Source organism: Tachypleus tridentatus, chromosome 2, assembly GCF_004210375.1.
Source record: "Tachypleus tridentatus isolate NWPU-2018 chromosome 2, ASM421037v1, whole genome shotgun sequence".
Taxonomy (NCBI): domain Eukaryota; kingdom Metazoa; phylum Arthropoda; class Merostomata; order Xiphosura; family Limulidae; genus Tachypleus; species Tachypleus tridentatus.
Genome location: NC_134826.1, coordinates 33450211 through 33471812, shown reverse-complemented (window position 1 = coordinate 33471812; position 21602 = coordinate 33450211). Strand labels below are relative to the sequence as shown.

At 32.4% G+C, this 21602-nt stretch overlaps 1 protein-coding gene across 5 annotated transcripts; it reads right to left on the bottom strand.

The window, feature by feature from the left end:
• Positions 1–1919: 1919 nt before the first annotated feature.
• LOC143240554 (vacuolar ATPase assembly protein VMA12-like) lies at positions 1920–21360 on the bottom strand. Of its 5 annotated transcripts, none has more exons than XM_076483214.1 (6): positions 21201–21360; positions 19024–19236; positions 17989–18071; positions 15024–15144; positions 3536–3654; positions 1920–2340 (listed from the first exon to the last, which is right to left on the bottom strand). In XM_076483214.1, the coding sequence occupies exons 2-6, from the start codon at positions 19205–19207 to the stop codon at positions 2266–2268; spliced, it is 582 nt and encodes a 193-aa protein (XP_076339329.1). In that variant the 5' UTR covers positions 19208–19236; positions 21201–21360; the 3' UTR covers positions 1920–2265. The 5 variants fall into 5 exon arrangements, with proteins under 5 accessions (XP_076339329.1, XP_076339338.1, XP_076339307.1 ...); XM_076483223.1 differs by lacking the exon at positions 21201–21360 and adding an exon at positions 20562–20824 and having other exon boundaries at positions 17989–18068; XM_076483192.1 differs by lacking the exon at positions 21201–21360 and adding an exon at positions 20562–20816.
• Between the last annotated feature and the right edge of the window lie 242 nt (positions 21361–21602).

The window sequence follows — 21602 nt, the reverse complement described above, 5'->3', positions numbered from 1 at the left end:
AAAACTAGATTAAAAAAAATCTAAACATGCAGCTCAGTCAGGCAGCAAGATTTTAACAATCAGGATATCCTCTCAGCCACACAGGAACACAGTCAAGACTCCCTCCCAGCCACACAGGGACATGCTCAAGATATCCCCTCTCAGCCAGACAGGGGCACAAGACAACAGTCTCCAAAAGCAGACAAAGAAACATTTTATATAACTCAATATATGTTTAGGCAGTCTGACCTTGAACTAAAGAAGAGACAATCAATAAAAAAGAGAAGAAAACGAAAGCTAGCAAGGAAGTAACCAAGAGAAGTTATGTGCAGAGCAAGTTAGATAAGTTAACAGTTTTCTTGGACAATAAAATAAACTTGTTATTTTGTCTTTCTCTTCAGTCTGCAATTTCTCTATTTGAGCAAGCAAATTTGATATTGCAAAGAGAAGAACCTTGCATACACATTATGCATAGAACTCTGATTACACAAGTTAAAAATACACTTGTCAGATACATCAAGCCATGAACTTGACTACAACAATGAATCCTTACACAAATCTGATGAGACAGTTTCTATTGGAAATGCTGCCAAGGAATACATTGTTAAATATGAAAAGGACCTGGACCTGATCAGCTTCTACACCAGTGTTAAGAAATACTATATTGCAGCTACAAATTACATGATGAAACATTTCCCTTTAAATGATGAACTTCTGATTCATGCAGAGGTTGCTGATCCAAAACTGAAGGTCAGCAAAGATTTCTTTTCTCTACGCTTCTTCAGAGACAGGTATCCTGTCCTTGTCAATACACATGAGCACGACACTATTGATGAGTTGGAAGGGCAATATTTGAACTATCAAATTGATACTTTCTCAGAAACTGTCCTTCAGTTGAATGTTGACAAGTTTTGGGTTCATCTGTCTACAGTTAAGGATGGAAATGGCAACCAGAAGTATGACATTCTGTGTAGGGTTATGCTTGTAATTCTTAAAATATTCCATTCTTATGCTGACAGTGAAAGGATATTTAGTTTAGTGACTAAAAACAAAAGCAAGTTCAGACCAAACTTGAGCACATTTTGTGTGTTATAATACTGCTCAAAACTGAGTTTATATCATGTTTATTACACTTATTGTAATAGTTTCGCAGCTGTTGCAGCCTTTGCTTTCATGAGAATGTCTCTGGATGGTTGGGAGTTATAAACTAGTCCTTACACAAAGGCTTTTCCTGCTTACTGTTTGTGCATGTTCAATGTTGTTTTACCAGTATGTTTGTTACTCTGTTAAAAAGACATAATTTCAAAATAATTTTTTAAAATTTATTTATTAAATACACAAAACACAGTCATAAATGAGCAATCTATAGCAGTAATAAATAATAATAGTTATAATAATAATAATATAATAATAAACAGCTTAGAGACATTGGTCAGGCCTAGTAGCCACATATGGTAAAGGGCTCTGTCTGCAATCATTACACTCAGTCATTTGAAATAGTTGGCATCTCTGCCATTACCACAAAATTTCAACCAACCTGAAAACATAACTAACATCCAAATACCTACTCAGTTTATTGGATTGTTCCAAACTTTGAACACAGCCATATCATCTACATTTTTCCACATATCTATTACTTTAGACAACTCTCTCTCACACAGAACACTACCATTAATTTTAATTTGCACTTTTTTAATGGTTCAATCTATCTGAATGCGTAGAGAGAGTTGGGGTACAGAAAATAACAGATAAAATATAATATTAATTAAACAAAGCATTTAGTAATTATGAAGTTTCACAAAATTTCACAAAAATCTAACAATTTTCAGAATAAGAAAAGTATTTCTAATCTTAAATTGTAAATTACATTGCATGCTGACTCCATACATTCATGGACACAATTTTGGTAAAAATACCAACTTTTTTTATTGTTTGCCTAAAAAAAAAAAAAGACTTGTGATGTCTAATATAAGGTTGCAAAAATATATGGATATACACAAAATTTTAGAAGTTATAGTTCAGAAACTAATGGTCAGTGTAATCCAACTAGGCAGTAGAAAAAGGGTTAAGACAGATAAATCTCAAATGAAGTACTTAACATTACACTGCATTCATATCTATTACATTTCAAAGTATTTGTAAAACTTTGATTATGATGACAGAAGACATATCACCAACATCTTTAAAGTGCTATTTTGTTATGTACAAATGTTTGTTCTGGTATTGATGTTATTGTACTCACAAGACTTGTACTCAATATTCCAATCTCTCAATGGGAATGTTTCATCACAAACTCTTTAGTAAGAAATAAATTTCTGCAAGAGCAACAACTGAAGCCATTGTTGTCCCAACCAGTACTTGCTGTGAAAAATAGATAAAACATAAGCATCTGGAAACTTAAAATGTAAATTTTTAACCTGTTGTTTATTAATCCAAACATATGTAAAATGTAGTAGTTTTTCAAATTATCAAAGACATCAGTCCTGCACATAAGAACATTCTTTCCACACTAAAATATTTACTGATGGTATAAAGGTTTTGGTAAAGAAACTTTTTAATGATGCTGATACTTGCATATTCCTTTGTCATGGAGCACTATGTCTTGAGTAGCATAAATCATTCTGATACCCCTTGACATTTGCTATAGTTTATACATACATCCCTACTCTGAAGGTTGTTCTCAGAAAAACTGAGTTAAAACTGGTACACACAGCATAAGTGATTTGTTGTCAGTAATTATGACCCCTCTTCTTGTTATGGTCTACTTCACTCTCATAATTTGTACAGATTACTAAATCACGTAGTGAAAGAAAATGAATGTTTGTGGTAAGAAATGGCTAGATTATTGATTAAACTTCCGACTGTGATAATCTATCCATCTAAAAAATCATTCAGATTGGGAATAATTGTTAATGTTGAGACTAAAAAGGTTATGGATACATTGTGGTGCATTATAATGAAAAAATAAAAATTAATCATTACATTATTTGCTAGCTAGTCATAATACTATCACCTTATGGTACATCAAGCAACTTAATAGCTAGATAAGTCAGAATAGTCACAACAAGTAATTCACTGCAAACAAACAATTTTGCTACCTAGATACCAACAGTAAAAACAATCATAACTCTAGTACTTTATGGCAGACAAACCAGCTTATAGCTAAATACCCCTAATAGTAGGAACTGTCATAACTATTAATTTAAAGCAGCAAACTTGTATTTTAGAAAAGTTTCCCATAACTATTACCATAATATATTTTAAAATGTGATGAAGTGCCTTCCAACAGCAATGAGGTATCACATGGGTTTAAGTTTGCAAGTACAAAGGTACTTTCATAGGTTTTCATACATTAAGACAATTCAATTATTAAAGTTAACTGTTTACAATCATTTATGAAAAAAATAAAACAAGTACAATATAATGTTTGAAAAGAAAAATGACTATAAGGAAAGAAACAATTCAGACTCAGATTTTTACCACACACTGGTCATTTTAGTTTGTTTTTTTTAATTAAAATTTAATTATTCAGTACCTAGTTGCAAATGTTACTTACTAAAGGAACTGCAGGCAATTCCAAGGAATACTCCACAGCCTTGTACCCAAAAACAAATGTTCCAGCTACACTAAGAATGAAGTTGAGTACACCCATCACTTCAGCTCGTACAACTTTTGCTAGAGAAGGAGGGAGAAAAAATTGTCAAATAAAAATTATATAATTTTTAAAACAAGTAAAATTAGAAAGTAGGATTTGGTTTGTCTCAAAATACATGGCATACCATATGTAAGTTTGACATATTAGAAAAAAAAAATCTTGTTCCTGAAACATAACTCCAAAAAAAGTTTGTTTAAATGCAAAACCATCAACTGAGTGAAGTGTGCTGTTTCTACAACAGAGATTGAGTAAAAATTTTAGTTTTACAAGTGATTAAGCATACTACTAAGTTATTTAGGGACCCAAACAAAAAATCTGTTTATAAAAATGATTAACTCGCACGTAATCACAGGAAGATAGTTATTGTATCTACTGTTGCATTTGTTAAGGGTACTTTTACAACCCTTTAAATCGAAATGTGCACAAGTTAGACAATGAGGACTGAGCTTACTGTTGATAAAGATATTAAATTTTCAACTTGTTGATTTTGTTTAAACTTATTGACATAGGTTGAAAGCCATATGATTGTATTTGTTGATTCACATTCAAAATTTTAATAAACTACTATTTTATGGATTTATGTCAATAAGTTTGATATTAAATTGTAGATTACACTTCAAATTTTAGTACTGTATCTTAGTTAATTTCTTAATTTAAATGCAAAAATATATATATATACATATATAGAACCTTAAATATAGATTTTTGTGACGTTAAAATACAAAGTTTATAAGTTCTTGTGAATTACATACTCAAAAGACCAATATTGATAAGCTGACACATAAAATAAGAACCTTCTATCTTTATATTTTCTGAGATTTAATATATTTATTGAATCAACCACAATAGCCCCACCCACCTAGTCAGTTTTTGACATCTGTGTAACCAATCAAAAGCTCAGAATGTTCTCTGAGTGGCTTTCTCAGCCTCTTTGGGCAGAAAATTCTTTCTTTTATGCTAGATTCCAATCACTAAGGTAAGACATTAGTGAACTTAAAATTTCATATTTTTTTAAATCCAAAAACATCTCAGTTACTAAACTTGATAAATTATAGTAAAATGCAATAGTACTGATATAGAAATTTACAATCTTTGGTTATTTCGATATTTTTATATAAAATCTAAACAAAAAAAAATATTTTGTTTCTATCCTCTATGTATGAAATTTGATAAGGTTTAATTAACAACCCATGGCAAGCAGTAAACAAATACAAAGTTTGTAACTGAAAGTTACTGTTCTATGTTTTAAGAAAAATAAGTTTAAGAACTTATTTGTAAACAGTAATTATGTATACACATAACTGAAACGTGACTATTTAACAAAATACTGGTCTACTAAAGCATAGCCAAGACAGGTGACTTTAAAAAGGCTAGTTTTATATTCGTCGATACAGCAAAATAAGTGCACGTGCCACGTCACTGCAATTTCTGAAATATTAGACAAGCATAGTTAAAAGTTCAATATAATAAAAAAAAGTAATTATTATATATAAATATATAATTTTGTAAGATTTAAGCTAACAATTCATTTTTCCAGGTTATAATCTGTGGTATTTCTAGAATGAAAGAAAGCATAATGTATATTTATTTCCTTTGTTTTTTTAATGGTGGTTCATAAGTGTGTCAAATCAACAGAACCTGTACAGAGATACAACAGTGAAAATAACAAAAGTTTTTCTTAAAAACACTTGATAATTATATAGAGGTTATAAAGATTTTGCATCTGAAATATGAAAATTTTCTGATGCATGACAGTATTTTTAATCTTAAAATTAAAACAAAAATTACTTTGCATGTTGGATCAACATTTGAAAAGAAGTAAGGTATGAAAAAAATATTACTTAAGAAATCTTAAAACTTAATAAAAAGTGTGATATTTTGAGTATGAAAGTCTTATAATGTTTATTGACATTCTGCTTACTAATTTAACTATACATGCAAATTATAACAAGTAAAAATGGTTAAAAGATCTGTCTGTGAGATTGGGGCTGTGCTGAGTGTGGTAAAAGAGAAATAAAGATACTGAATTATCTTAATTTATTTATGTTTCAACAGCAATTGCTAAATATGCTGACCATACCATACTGGCTTTGTTATGTCTCTGTATTCAGTCACAAATGTATTTCTGATCAACTGCACTAAATTTCAATTGACTAATTTAACTAGTTGAAGTTTTATAACCCTTGAGTCACATTTTTCAACTTCTTTGTTACCCTGAGTGTGTTGAGTAGGCTATGCACAAGATAATTGGTTTTTATTCTCAGAAATTGAAAGTAGTCAATAATGGAGAGTTAATAAACACATGCAAATAATACTATTAAAATAGACATAATATGACAGCTTCACTAAGAAGTGAGAGGTACTGGTTGGTGATTGCATGGTAAAGGTGCACATGCATATATGAAAGAGGGATTTTCTCTTCCTGCAACAAGTATGACTCAGCAAAAAAAGCTAGCATTAAGTTTTCAGGGATTATAGTGTTGCACTAGTTATAATTCATGCATGTGAAACTGTTGAAAAATGTATTAAATACAAAACAGCATTAACAAACACTGAATGTAACAAAAAAATCACTAATAAATTAATCAATGGTCTCATTTACTAATAAACAAAAATAATGATGGATTTCTAAAAAAAGTTTCTACTTTATATTTTAGAAAACAGTTTCCGATTGTCAGGATCAGAAATTGAAAGAAGTTTATTTAACTGGAGCTGGAAAACATGGTCTTAACTTGTATAGAAAATGCATTACATAAGAAAATTTGAAATGATACATTTTTCCAATGGATCATGCTGTCTACTTCTTTTTGAGAAGCACAAGTAAGACACTACTTTAAATATGAGTTGTATTTCTTTCATCATCTTGGTTTGTGACTGCTAAAGTTATTACTTTTTCTAATAATTTTTCTTTTCATCTTAAGTCTTAATCATTTTTGTTCTCAATTTCCTCTGCAACAAATGCCACTTATAATGAAGAACATGAACAGCATTCATGCAATTTTTTTAAAAAGATTCTTCAGGCAGAACACTACTGACATGCTATCAGTTAGAAGGAACAAATGCAACATATGCACTGCCTTAATTCCAAAAGAGTATAATAATTATACTTGTCTTCTTTACTATTACTCATTATGAGTAGCATAAAATTGCTTGACCTTAATGTTGATGAAAAATTCTGCAAATTTTGATCTCAAACAATTAGCCATGCTTTCAGAGTTTTGAGTACATGTTTTACTAATAGTGTAACAACAGAAGTGCCCCAATCACTGCTCATATAGCAAACATTTAGACCTAGGTAATGTATGCCAGTATATCTGTCACTTCAAACATCAGTATTTTAGTTCTCCTAATTCTTAAACAACATTCAATTTTACTTTCTGATATACTTAATCAAGTGTATTTTTTCATAAGGTCACTTTCTGGAGGAAGTTGCATTGTTGGAAAATTCTTTGCCAAAAAGTAATTAAATTCCGACTTTTCAGTTTTTATGAAGAGATTTATGTCAACATCAAGTCAAAGTTACAATTTTCCTATACTGAAAATATACTTCCAATAGGTATTTCCATCTACTCATAAGATTAGCTATTCTAGAGACAAAGAATCTAAAAGGAATGCATTAGTATGGTAAGGACAGGGGAAGCAAAAACTTGACAGTATCAAGAAAAATGAAAGGTATAGGATAAGGCAGCCTAATAATCTGAGAGTGAAGACCAAAGATTTCTGGTTGACAAGCCATGGGAGAAACTTTGCCACTTTAGCCACAGTATGTCAGTCAGCAGAGAATCCCTAAGTCAGAGAACAACTGTGAAATACCTTCTCTTTGCACTGATACACCTCCACTGAAGAAGGACGTATGGAATATGCAAAAAGAAAAGCTACTTGATAGAAGAAACCTGATTTCCTCAAAGGGCCTGGATGAAAACAAAAAAGTACCGAAAAGAAAAGTTGCAGTTGTCCTAACCATGGAAACCAGGGTTGAAATGGCCAATAATGAGTGATTAGAAGGGCTCAACAAGTGGCATGCATGAGAGAGATCACCCAATGAAGTAATTAGATAGGAGGATAAACATAAAGGAATTTGTAGAATCAATCATGGCCCAAAGACATCAACAGTCAGAGCCCAAGGATAAGGTAGTGGAAACCAAAAGAGGGGGAACTTGTTTTTGAGGTATGTAATAAATGCACCTACATGGGGAAAAACCCACAGAGTGCAAAGCAACTAGAAAATGAGAGGATCTAAAAAAACGTTTTGTTGAGTATATTTGATCAGGACAGGAATGACGATATGCTGAGACTGAAAGCATCTGGAATTTGACATGCAATGAGATAAATGTGGTGCATGTGAGCCCCAAGACAGTGAATCCAACATCTGAAAAATGGAGATCCCAACTGGGTTCTCCCTCAGTGATTGACATGGATACCACCATAGAACTATCACAACAATTTATCACCAACCTGCAGTTGGTGAGAGGAAGGAACTAATTCAAAGAGGTTTGAGGACATGATATGCAAAAACCTTTCCAATGACCCAAATCCTCCTGGTAATTGACCTATGCATCTCTAAAAAGATGTAAATCCAGATAAGAAGTGGGTAGTAGGATGCCTGACGACATATGGGCCTGATCCAACCACCAAAGCAGATCACCCATCACAGTAAGAAGAAGAGTAATGGGAGCTGACAAGGGATCCACAGAAAAGTTCCATTTGTACAAGGCTGCTCTATCATGGGAATGAGAGAGAGAATCATTTGGAATGAAAAAGACACCAATTACAATATATTTATTTAAAAAACCTAGAGAATGCAATCATGAGTGGGTATACCCAAATCAACCAACTAGAAATTTACAAGTATGGAATAAATTATACCAAGTCCACTTCTACACCAAAAAAATAAGGCTTTTATGAATGAAAAACAACAGCTTTAATTACATAATAGTTTACACTTTTAGCAACTTGTATTAGATCCATATTGTTTCTAACCCTATCAACATTACTTGTTTAACATTAATGACTTTTGCATTATCAATGAAAATAGTAATTAAAACTTACAGGGCTTTGAACATATAGAAAAACTGCTGTTTTCAGTCTATATATGTCTTGGGAATTTGGCTAAAAGAATTAGAGCAACTAGAAAGCCTGGAACCCTCTGGAACAACTGTGCTGTTGGGTACAACCACACTTTTGGTCCTGAGACATCAATTTTTAAATGATTTGGCAGCATAATCTATTAAACTCATGAAAGTAGACTATGAGGTGATTGATCCATCAATTAGAGTGGACTTGTCTTCCTTTAGTGAATGATTTAACTTCATTTAACTGCCCTATTTTACTGTGAAGTCATTTCTAACCCTGTGGTGGGAAAAACACATAAAAGTTCTCCAATACCCAGCTTTCATGTGAACAACAAAGAGTCTGGAATAAAATCCTAAAGAAGGATGTTGAACAGGTGTATTGGCTTGCTGGGATAGTAGTTCCTAAACCACCCCCAACAGATGCTGGTTGGTTAAGTGATCTCGAGACAAAGGAGGTGAAAAGGGTATAGGAGATGCAGGAGTTGGGGAAAAAAACAGGATGACAAATAATTCTGAAAAAACTAGAAGATTCTAATAATCCTAAATGAAAGGATGTTATTGATGAACCAAATTGACAAGACAAGCTTCCAATCAGAACTCACTGGATGGTCACCGATATCATTGGTGATGCGTGTTATTGAAGAAAATGAAACGAGGCACCACAAGAGGAAGGGATGGGAAATGGTATATTGTGCTTCAACTTAGACAAACAAGCAAAAAGGTTGGAAAGGACAGAATGTTGTTTTATTGATGCAACTCATGATTCTAAATATTTGGAGATTGTATCAAAGATGTATCAACAAAGAAATGGGGCCATATGTAAATGACAAAGAAAAGATGATGTTAAACAGACATGAGTTAAGGTTGTATCATGACTTAGAAGATCCTGACAACAGGAAACAACATTTATACAAAGCCAGAGCATAAGACGACAAAAAAGTCAACATGGAGGAAAGAAGGGAGAGAATGTTCACATAAAACTCCTAAGGATTTCAGTGGAGAGCTTCAGAGAGGAGATGGATGTTAGATACACTGTAAAAAGAGTTGCGAGGGTAAAATTAAGGCAGGAAATATGGGCATGGCTTAGGCTTACAGGAGATTTGGAGGTGATACCCCAAAAATGCAAAATAGAAAGTAACAATTGTCGCTCCAGAAAAGGACAGTCTGCTTGATGATATACAAGATCAAGTTCATTCAAAGACCACAGAGGTTGAGGCATGCTAATCCCTTCACTTAACTGAGAGACAAATTGGTCAGTATGTACTCAAATATCTGGGTAGGATGAGAAGACTGGCCATGTAGCAAAGAAGGTCACAGTTGAAAGGAAAAAAATGATAAAACATCATATTCCTAAGAAACAAAGTCCAAAAAGACCATATTAGGCCTCTCTAACTTCTCTGATGGAGAAGGCATGGAAAAATCAGAAGGTGAAAATAGGCAATCCAAGTCCTTATCCACCTGAACAGGCTCAGTTTGTTTAAAAAAAATTGGGGCAAGGTCTTGGTGAATAAACATGGATAAATCCTATGCTACCTTGCTTGCACCTAAGGCCTGAGACATAGTGATAGTAACAGGTGTGATCCACAAAGTGGTACCATGAACTTCATTTTAATCCCAGTTTATTACAGTTGCATTGTTATTTATATCTTTGATTATTGATTGACTCTTCTCCGTGTTATAAATTATGAAGTTAAGAAATAGTTTTAATAGAAACTAGAAGTGGTTTATTTTGTTATGGATTCCATGCAAAGCTATAAAAGGGCTATCTGCACTAGCTATTCCTAATTTAGCAGTAAAATACTACAGAGAAGGCAACTAATCATCACTACCTACTGCCAACTCTTGGGCTACTCTTTTACCAATGAACAGTGTGATTGGCCATCACATATAATGCCCCTATGGCTGAAAGGGCAAGCATGTTTGGTGGGATGACAATTTGAACCTGTGACCAGCAGATTGAAAATTGAGTACCCTAAAGTAGAAGTGAAAGAAATAAAGACAAACATGAAACTTTAAATAAACAAAAATGGAAAGTCTAAACACAAGCACTACCAAATGAAGAATAATAATTTGGTACAGGCATATAGAGGGAGTTGAATGTCACACTCCTACTGGTGGAGAAATGATGCACAATTTATATGAGAAATATGCTGGAATCATTTGATTCTAATGGGAAAGTGTAGAAGGCTTGTGATAAGCATAAAGAAAAAAAATCTGGATATAGAAGGCAGCACTGGAGAGAATATCTAATCTTGTTGGTGGAAGTACCATATCAGAAGCAAGAAACCCTCAAATTATTGCAAATCTAAGGCTAGACATACCACAATCAGCAATAGATAATTCTAAGTGAAAAATACAGTTAATTCTTTCTTTTTGTGGTCTTAAATTATACTTTTGTCTGTTTAGGCAGACTGCATGTAGCAGCAACAGCTTATGAGTTATGCTGCAATATAAATATGCATAATGAATTTAATCATATTTATGTAATTGTTTATAAATATGTGTAATCTTACATACTAGTGCAGTAATACTAACTTAATAAAGTACATTATCATGAGAGCATTTATCTATGTACTGAAAACAAATTAAAACCTAAAGAACATTAAAAAACATTTATTGCATTGTTACACCATTAAAACAAAATGGAAACATTCAAACCTATGACAATAATTTGTTGTCCTACATATTTGTTATCCATAATTTATTTATTATGCACTCTTGATGTTAATCCACAGCTAATTTGTTGGGAGTTGTATGTTGCACATGTTACAACTGCCTTGATATATGCTTGAATCTACCTGATGAGTAAGACCTACACATACTCTAGCTAGACCTAGTAGATTTATGTTAGTATTTACATATTGGGTTGAGGAATAATTCGTGAGCGTTTTTTCAAGTTAAAAAAATATATTCATAAATGAAACGCTTTTGCAAAATATTTCATGTCATTTGGTAGATAATTTTTTGCTCTAATAGATGGTGTGTTTGATTTTCATATGTCTTTAATTTTTGCTTTCATTTTCAGCTCATTAAATGGAATGTCAAGTGGACAAAATCGAGCATTTTCGACACCATCTGCTTTTCGCATTTAATTTCTTGCAATTTCGTTTAAAACAATGCATACTATATACCTTGGTATTACATGAAATAAAGTATCATAATAAATGTTTTGGGTGTAATGTGTTCATGCATTGAAGTATTGTATAGTCTTGCATGTAATGCTTGAATGAAATTATTTAAAAATGCTCACGAATTATTCCTCAACCTAATAGTAAAAAAATTTACAGTATGGTAACATTTGATCTAGGTTAAGAGAGTAGGCCTGCTAGATCTATTATTCTTATCATTAGTAAAGTAACAAACAGGCCTCAGGTTAGATCCACTCACACTGAATTGTGATGATGTAGAAGTGCTTTTATGGTTTGCTTAATGCTTTTAGCATAAACTGTGCAGTACTTGTCTGATTGTGTGACAGCAAGTAGGTCATGTAGGCAACAACTTGTGCATTCTCAAGTAAAATGGACAGTCCTATCAGCTAATTGTTATAAAACTGATGGCATGGATTTTGAATATGTCAGAAGCAGTGTTTCATAATTATTTTCATTTTGCCCTCTGTTTTATAAAACAACAGAGCAGTTGAATTTTTAATAGAAATTTTAACTGATTCAGTTTGACTTTTATAAATTCCAATTGATACTTACAACTTAAGTCTACACTGAAAATTACTTTGCTATAATAAAAATATGACTCTTTAATATTAAAATGGTATTACACGTTTTAAACCAAGTCAAGAGAAATTCAACATCAACGTGTAGTTACAATCACTACATTTCATCTTACTTAGAAGTTCAATTTAACTTCTATACTTTGAAATATAGAAATTTTAAACATTGAATGATCCTGACAGATGATGTGTGTACACTTCTTACCCTCTGAACAAAGCTTCATTGTGGTTTTTAAACATTGAATGATCCTGACAGATGATGGTGTACACTTCTTTCAAGCTTCATTGTTTTCAAACATTGAATGATCCTGACAGATGATGTGTGTACACTTCTTACCCTCTGAACAAAGCTTCATTGTGGTTTTCAAACATTGAATGATCCTGACAGATGATGTGTGTACACTTCTTACCCTCTGAACAAAGCTTCATTGTGGTTTTCAAACATTGAATGATCCTGACAGATGATGTGTGTACACTTCTTACCCTCTGAACAAAGCTTCATTGTGGTTTTCAAACATTGAATGATCCTGACAGATGATGTGTGTACACTTCTTACCCTCTGAACAAAGCTTCATTGTGGTTTTCAAACATTGAATGATCCTGACAGATGATGTGTGTACACTTCTTACCCTCTGAACAAAGCTTCATTGTGGTTTTCAAACATTGAATGATCCTGACAGATGATGTGTGTACACTTCTTACCCTCTGAACAAAGCTTCATTGTGGTTTTCAAACATTGAATGATCCTGACAGATGATGTGTGAACAAAGCTTCATTGTGGTTTTCAAACATTGAATGATCCTCTGTACCCTCTGAACAAAGCTTCATTGTGGTTTTCAAACATTGAATGATCCTGACAGATGATGTGTGTACACTTCTTACCCTCTGAACAAAGCTTCATTGTGGTTTTCAAACATTGAATGATCCTGACAGATGATGTGTGTACACTTCTTACCCTCTGAACAAAGCTTCATTGTGGTTTTCAAACATTGAATGATCCTGACAGATGATGTGTGTACACTTCTTACCCTCTGAACAAAGCTTCATTGTGGTTTTCAAACATTGAATGATCCTGACAGATGATGTGTGTACACTTCTTACCCTCTGAACAAAGCTTCATTGTGGTTTTCAAACATTGAATGATCCTGACAGATGATGTGTGTACACTTCTTACCCTCTGAACAAAGCTTCATTGTGGTTTTCAAACATTGAATGATCCTGACAGATGATGTGTGTACACTTCTTACCCTCTGAACAAAGCTTCATTGTGGTTTTCAAACATTGAATGATCCTGACAGATGATGTGTGTACACTTCTTACCCTCTGAACAAAGCTTCATTGTGGTTTTAAACATTGAATGATCCTGACAGATGATGTGTGTACACTTCTTACCCTCTGAACAAAGCTTCATTGTGGTTTTAAACATTGAATGATCCTGACAGATGATGTGTGTACACTTCTTACCCTCTGAACAAAGCTTCATTGTGGTTTTTAAACATTGAATGATCCTGACAGATGATGTGTGTACACTTCTTACCCTCTGAACAAAGCTTCATTGTGGTTTTTAAACATTGAATGATCCTGACAGATGATGTGTGTACACTTCTTACCCTCTGAACAAAGCTTCATTGTGGTTTTTAAACATTGAATGATCCTGACAGATGATGTGTGTACACTTCTTACCCTCTGAACAAAGCTTCATTGTGGTTTTCAAACATTGAATGATCCTGACAGATGATGTGTGTACACTTCTTACCCTCTGAACAAAGCTTCATTGTGGTTTTCAAACATTGAATGATCCTGACAGATGATGTGTGTACACTTCTTACCCTCTGAACAAAGCTTCATTGTGGTTTTCAAACATTGAATGATCCTGACAGATGATGTGTGTACACTTACCCTCTGAACAAAGCTTCCAAACATTGAATGATCCTGACAGATGATGTGTGCTCTCATTGTGGTTTTCAAACATTGAATGATCCTGACAGATGATGTGTGTACACTTCTTACCCTCTGAACAAAGCTTCATTGTGGTTTTCAAACATTGAATGATCCTGACAGATGATGTGTGTACACTTCTTACCCTCTGAACAAAGCTTCATTGTGGTTTTAAACATTGAATGATCCTGACAGATGATGTGTGTACACTTCTTACCCTCTGAACAAAGCTTCATTGTGGTTTTCAAACATTGAATGATCCTGACAGATGATGTGTGTACACTTCTTACCCTCTGAACAAAGCTTCATTGTGGTTTTCAAACATTGAATGATCCTGACAGATGATGTGTGTACACTTCTTACCCTCTGAACAAAGCTTCATTGTGGTTTTCAAACATTGAATGATCCTGACAGATGATGTGTGTACACTTCTTACCCTCTGAACAAAGCTTCATTGTGGTTTTCAAACATTGAATGATCCTGACAGATGATGTGTGTACACTTCTTACCCTCTGAACAAAGCTTCATTGTGGTTTTCAAACATTGAATGATCCTGACAGATGATGTGTGTACACTTCTTACCCTCTGAACAAAGCTTCATTGTGGTTTTCAAACATTGAATGATCCTGACAGATGATGTGTGTACACTTCTTACCCTCTGAACAAAGCTTCATTGTGGTTTTCTCTTCTTGCCTAACATTGTATGTCATTTGCCGATACTCATTTTCAGCCTGTTCTGCTAGAAGATGCTGAATCCTTGCTTCCAGTTCAGGATTCTACTAAAACAGAATATATTATCACTCATTAAAGATAAATTGCAAAGATAATTCTCATTAAATTTAAGGTCTATAACAAAGGTAGAACAACTGTTCCAAATGAGTCACAAGAATTATTCAGATTAAGTGTCGTAAAAGTTACAACAGAAAGTGTTCGTACCCCTGTGTCGTGAGTAGTTTTTTCCTCATAACTTAAAAAATATCATGATTAGGATAATGAAAGTATAGTATATTATGAATATTATACTAACACACATTTACATATATTTTTATGTAAATTGAATGACAAATAAACTGTTGGTTTATAAACAAGTAACCAAACTTAGGAGGGGCAGAAAGTGTACGTGTATCTACTTTAATGGTGAGTTGTGTAGCCTTTCAGTTGTATTACCTGGCACAATCTTCTCATAGCCCTCCATGATTGTTTGACAGTACTCGACTGATATTTTCTTCCATTCTTCTTTACAGAAGGCCTCCAACTCTTGCAAGTTTTTCAGATGATGCTGATGAACTTCTTCAACTAGTGTCAAACGTTTTCAATTGGGTTGAGATCAAGTGACTGCGATGGCTACTCCAGAATGCTTATATGGTTCCTCTGCAACCAGGATTGCACATATTTTGATGTGTGCTTAGGGTCATTGTCGTGTTGAAAGATCCAACAATGCCCAAGCTGCAAGTTCCGAGCATCATTCTTGATATAAATGCCTAATATATCAACGTACTCTTCTTTTTTCATGGTTCCGTTGACACGGTGAAGGCTGCCTACACCAGAAGAGCTGAAGGAACTCCATAGCATGATCGAGCCACCTCCGTGTTTAACTGTAGGTATAATGTTCTTTGGAAGATTTTGTTCCCCCTTCTTATAGAAAATATTGCAAACATCATTGTGGCCAAAAACTCGATTTTAGTCTCGTCTGACGAAAGAATACTCTTCCAATAGGTAAAGGGCTTATCTACATGCTTTCTTGCATACCTCAATTGTGCTTCTAAATGAACAGGCTTTAAATATGGAGTTCTATGAGGACAGCATGCTTTGAACCCAGAAGAGTGTAACATGTTCATAACTGTAGAGATGCTTACTTCAACCCCAGTTTCCCTTACCAGTTTCTGTATGTCATTACGTGTTAAACGAGGGTCCCTACTAACTTCTCTGAGAGCCTTCCTCTTGGTTCTCTCTGGAATTTTGGTGGGGTGTCCAGAACGAGGGAGGTTAGCAGTTGATCCTGTAAGCTTAAACTTGACAATTATGCTTGAACAGTAGATTTCAGCACATTAAGTTGTGTAGCAATACTGGAAAGAGACACACAAGACTTGTATTTTACAATAATTTGTTTTTTTTAAATCACTGGACAGTTGTTTCCTATTTGCCATGATGACCAAGCAGATAATAACGGAGGTGGCACTAAATTGCCAGAAGTACATTTTTTGTTGGCTAAATTCCAATAATTATGAACAAAGTGTCTAGTTCTGGAATGGTATAATGTAGTTTATTCACAAAACTAAACAAAATTGTTTATAAACAGTTTATTTGTCATTTAATTTACATAAAAATATATGTAGATATGCGTTAGTATAATATTTTTAATATATTATACGTCTTTAGCCTAATCATAATACTTTTTAAGTTGTGAGCAAAAAACTACTCAAGACACAGGGGTACGAACACTTTCTGTCGTAACTGTAAACAGATCAGTACTTTCACATGAAGTGTTGCATACATGTTAATAGCATACTGCAAAATAGTTCAATTTTGTAGCAGCCATTTTTAATATATATATAATATATAAATAATATCAATAAAATACATTAGAATAACAATTTTAATATAATAACTGAATGAAAATACAACTACATGCAATTTTATTTATCACTGTCTATTTTTCAGGTATTTGTTTTGTGGCTTTCTTCACACTTTATTATGAAAACTACAATTAGTTGTGTACCTAACTGTAGCAGATGCCTTGTGGTAAAAGGATAGACTGAAATAGGTAAATACTTACTTCTAACTACAAAAGGAACCTCATTAGATCTCCAAATAGTTGGAGTGCTTTGATACTAGACTTCTTCAGAACTGATAAATTAAAACTAGTTTTGAGCCTTATTTAAAACAGTTTTCTATAGTTTGTAAAAAAGGAAAAAAGTCAGTACAGACATAAATCAGAAAACTAATAATTTTGTTATTATCATAAAACTAAATTTTAATTCACTCAATCTATTCCAGCTAAACTATGATCTTGTTAAGCCAGCTTCTTTATATATGTCTGATGCCATAGCAGTGGTATGAAAACACCCAGGGCAAATATTCCCATAGACCCTCTATGCTTATTAATTCTCCTCCCTCAATTCATATACACACATTAATTTGCTTTCCTTCAATCTCTGGACCTTTCTTCAATAATTATCTGACACTAAAATTTATTTTTTTGATTTAGAAAAGACACCCATACACAAATTCAAAAACAATTAGCAAGGGTTATATACCATCTTAACAGGCCATTTCATTGTGCAGCAGAAATGTTAGTGAAAAACTTGATTGAGTAAAACTACACATATTCATTCACTAACAAAAATTACTTTTTGTAAAAGTACTGCAGTTTGAGTGTAAATGCATACTAGTTAATTTATAATAGAGTGATGACAGTTGATGAACTGGAGCTATGAAACATTTTTGCTCTCTTATCTTGTGGCATTATTAAAACCATTCCTCAATTCTAGTAGAATATTGTTGAATCTTAAATTTTAAAGTAGTAATCTATTTGAAACTTCAGTGGAAATTATTATTGAAGTAAAATTTTGTTTTATCTGGCTATTTCTTCGAACAACATTTTTTAACTAGTAACATACCCTAGGAGGAATTTCTGGACTACGTAAGAACACTTCGCATCCTTCCATCATTTCATGAAGGTAAGTTTTATCGTCATGTTCTGCTACAGAAGAATTGCATGAATGTTAAAAAAATATCAGAAAATCTTTCATATTCTACATCTTTCAAAATTATCACATGAAATAAACATAATGAAAGACAGAATCTAAAATATCTGTGCAAGAATATACATACAAAATATTTACTTTATGGCTTGTTAAACTTAAGAAACAGACAGTGTTATGAACATAGTTATGCTATGTATCAATACCCAGAAAATGAAAATATTTACTGTTTGCTTTGAAAATAAATTTTTTAAACTTATATGAGCAAACTGAGCTAAATAACAGCTAAGTAAGTTTTAGAGAAACTCAGCTATAAAAATAAAAAATGAATCCAACCTACAACAAATAGAATTCAAATGTTAAACATTTTTGTAGTCTGTATTTGATACACAAACTCTTAGAGTAAAACAATCACTACCCAATCTCATCACTCTAGCAGTAGATTGTTAGAAATGCAATAGATGAAGCATTATATCTGTTAAGTAAGACTGTACATTTTATAAAAAATTTAAATCTTCTTTTTACTTCATTCCTTCTGTGGATGGTACTGTTACCATAATGTAGAATAATGGTAATTGAAATCACATTGTAATTATAACACTGAAAATAATTTTATTTCAAGAAATCAATATTGTTATATATAAGAATAGTGAATTATTTTAATGTACTATTTAAGCTGCTGTGTTATAGAGAACTAGTTCCAAGTCTTGTTGTTTTAACAAACCGGTGACAAACCATGTACAATGCATACACTAGTTTAAAAAATTTATTGATCCTTTTAAAGTCCAAGTGCATAAACCACTAAGCTATGTTAAATTACAGTTCTACAATAAAATAGGCTTCTATATGGTTACAATTGTCTTTGAACTTAAAACAGGTTATCTTCATTTTTAACATTCTACTTTACAACTGTGTAAAACATCATACTGAGATTACTCATCTACTACTTACCACTACTCAGCTGAAGAAAATACTTAATAAGTCTAAAAGGTATTGGTGGTCTTTCCTTTAATTTATAACAACTCATCTCATTCTTCACTTCTAAAGTGCATAAGTCTTGAAGAATAGTCATCTTTTCAACTAACTTCTTGGATGGTTTAATTAGTAAATTTATGTCTTCTTTGTAACCATTCATTTTCTCCTCAGTGTTTTGATTTTGAAATACTAGAAAATAATTATAGCATCAAAAGTGAAATATCTTAATTGTCATCATCTTCATTCCAAACTATAGAGTAAATAAAACTTTAAATCATTACATTAAACTCAAATTATAACTTCTCATTTGTAAACCATAACCAACATTTACATGGTACTGTTGCAGTGTATATTCTATAATGTAGCTACTTCAAATTATCTATAGTTATAAAAATAAAACATTTGCTTGTCTGTGAGCTACTTAGTATTCTTTAGACCAATCTCACACAAACTATGTAGGATGATACACTGGATTAAGGGAAATGTCATTTACCTTGGGCAAGGCCCACAGCAAAAATATGTTTAACAATTGATTCCAGAGTCTTGGGCCAATTTTCTGAGTTATTCTTAAAATATTTTAGTTATTTTATTAAAAATGTCAGTCAATCACATTAATGGGAAAAATGGCAACCAAAGCACAAAGTTAAATCCTAAAAGTTGCAGGACTACATAATGATAACTGTTGCTTTTCACTTGATCAGATCTCTATTCTGACCCAGGAAGAATATTTAACATGGTCTATCAAGAAGTACTCAGAATATGAACACTGAAGCTGTAGACAAAGATTATTAAATTGAATAAGGTAAATGTGCAATAATGTAGAATAAATTAGGCATGAAATAAAGTAGTTGTAAAGTGTGAATTAAATTATGCATATATGTACAAATTTTAGATTTAAGAGCATATTCAGTTCTTACACCCAATAACATAGGGCATGTACCTTGGCTGGTTAAAACTATAAAATTAAAACCTCAATCTCTTTTGATAATATAAAAACAACAACACTGAACTTTATTGAGGAGTCATTTAATAACATTTTCCTATTTTTAAAAAACGCAACTCTGGCAGGAACTAAACAAGATTCTCAAAAACCTGTTGTTGTGGTAGAAGTATTCAAGTTATTTTTCTCACATAATTTACTACATAGAATGATTTCATACAAATTACACTACAACTTATAATAAGTTGTACTAAGATATTTGTAAATTGTAGTACAAGAACAAATTAAACTATTTAAACTTAGTTTCATTAACTTGTATTTTAAATTTAAGTTTTAGGTTTCCTACTGCCAAAATTATGCTAGTTTTAAATAACTTAAAATATTAGAATACGTAATGAAAATAAACTTAATTTCGATTTTACACAATAATGCATATTAACTTCTTACAATCTTCTATTTTAAGTATTTATATACATTTATGAAATACTCAAATTACAAATATCAGTTATGAAACATTTCAATAACTTATGTAGATTGACTTTTCTCTCTAGTATAAGTCTATATTTGCTCATACTTTCTGATCTTTTTCCTTTCTCGAGACCTCCTGACGATTTGTAATTAGCAGCCAAAATTATTATTTTTGAACTAATTAAACATTATAAAGAGATACCTTGAATTCCAGAGAACTGTTGTTTTTTTAATATTATACACACTGGCTAAAGAAATTACATTTTATGTAGTTGATAAATAACATCTTAAGAGATAAATTACTCAGAAAATATTGCTCCCTCTAGTTTTCTAGGTATACAAAATGCATTACCAGTTTCCTTCACTTTTATACGTACACTGAAAAAATGTTCTATATGATATGTTTTTCGAGATTCGTAAATAAAATTTGGGGGGGCTTTGCAATGTAATATATTTTAAACATGTTTTTAAATGTAAACATGCAATTTTGTCGTAACTTCAAAATATAAAATAAAGACAATCGTAAATAGACTCAAATCTACAGTTACGACAGAGGATGTTCGTACCCCCGAGTAGTTTTTTGCTCATAACTTAAAAAGTATCACGATTAGGGTAATAGACATATAGTATATATTATAATAATTATGATAAAACAAATCTACATAATTTTTTATGTAAATTACACGACAAATAAACTGTTTATAAACAAATAACCAAAAATAGGAGGAGCAGAAAGTGTTCATACATTTCAGAACGTGTGAAAAAACTGATATTCCCGTACAAATTTTGTTTGGTTTTGCGAATAAACTACATTATACCATTCCAGAATTAGACACTTGGTTCATAATCATTGGAATTTAGCCAGCAAAAAATGTACTTCCCGCAATTTAGCGCCGTCTCCGTCATTATCTGCTTGGTCATCATGGCAAATAGGAAACAACTGTCCAGTGATTTAAAAAAACTAAATTATTGTAAAATACAAGTCTCGTGTGTCTCTTTCCGGTATTGCTACACAACTTAATGTGCCGAAATCTACTGTTCAAAGCATAATTGCCAAGTTTAAGCTTACAGGATCAACTGCTAACCTCCCTCGTTCCGGACGCCCCACCAAAATTCCAGAGAGAACCAAGAGGAAGGCTCTCAGAGA

What these genes read in the sequence shown, in the direction of transcription:
- LOC143240554 (XM_076483214.1), bottom strand. Translation starts at nt 19,207, where the DNA reads ATGAATGGTTACAAAGAAGACATAAATTTACTAATTAAACCATCCAAG. An exon ending in AATGAAGCTTTGTTCAGAGG is followed by an intron (nt 3,655 to 15,023) that starts GTAAGAAGTGTA and finishes CTCCTTCTCTAG; the next exon opens with CAAAAGTTGTACGAGCTGAA. An exon ending in AATTGCCTGCAGTTCCTTTA is followed by an intron (nt 2,341 to 3,535) that starts GTAAGTAACATT and finishes TATTTTTCACAG; the next exon opens with CAAGTACTGGTTGGGACAAC.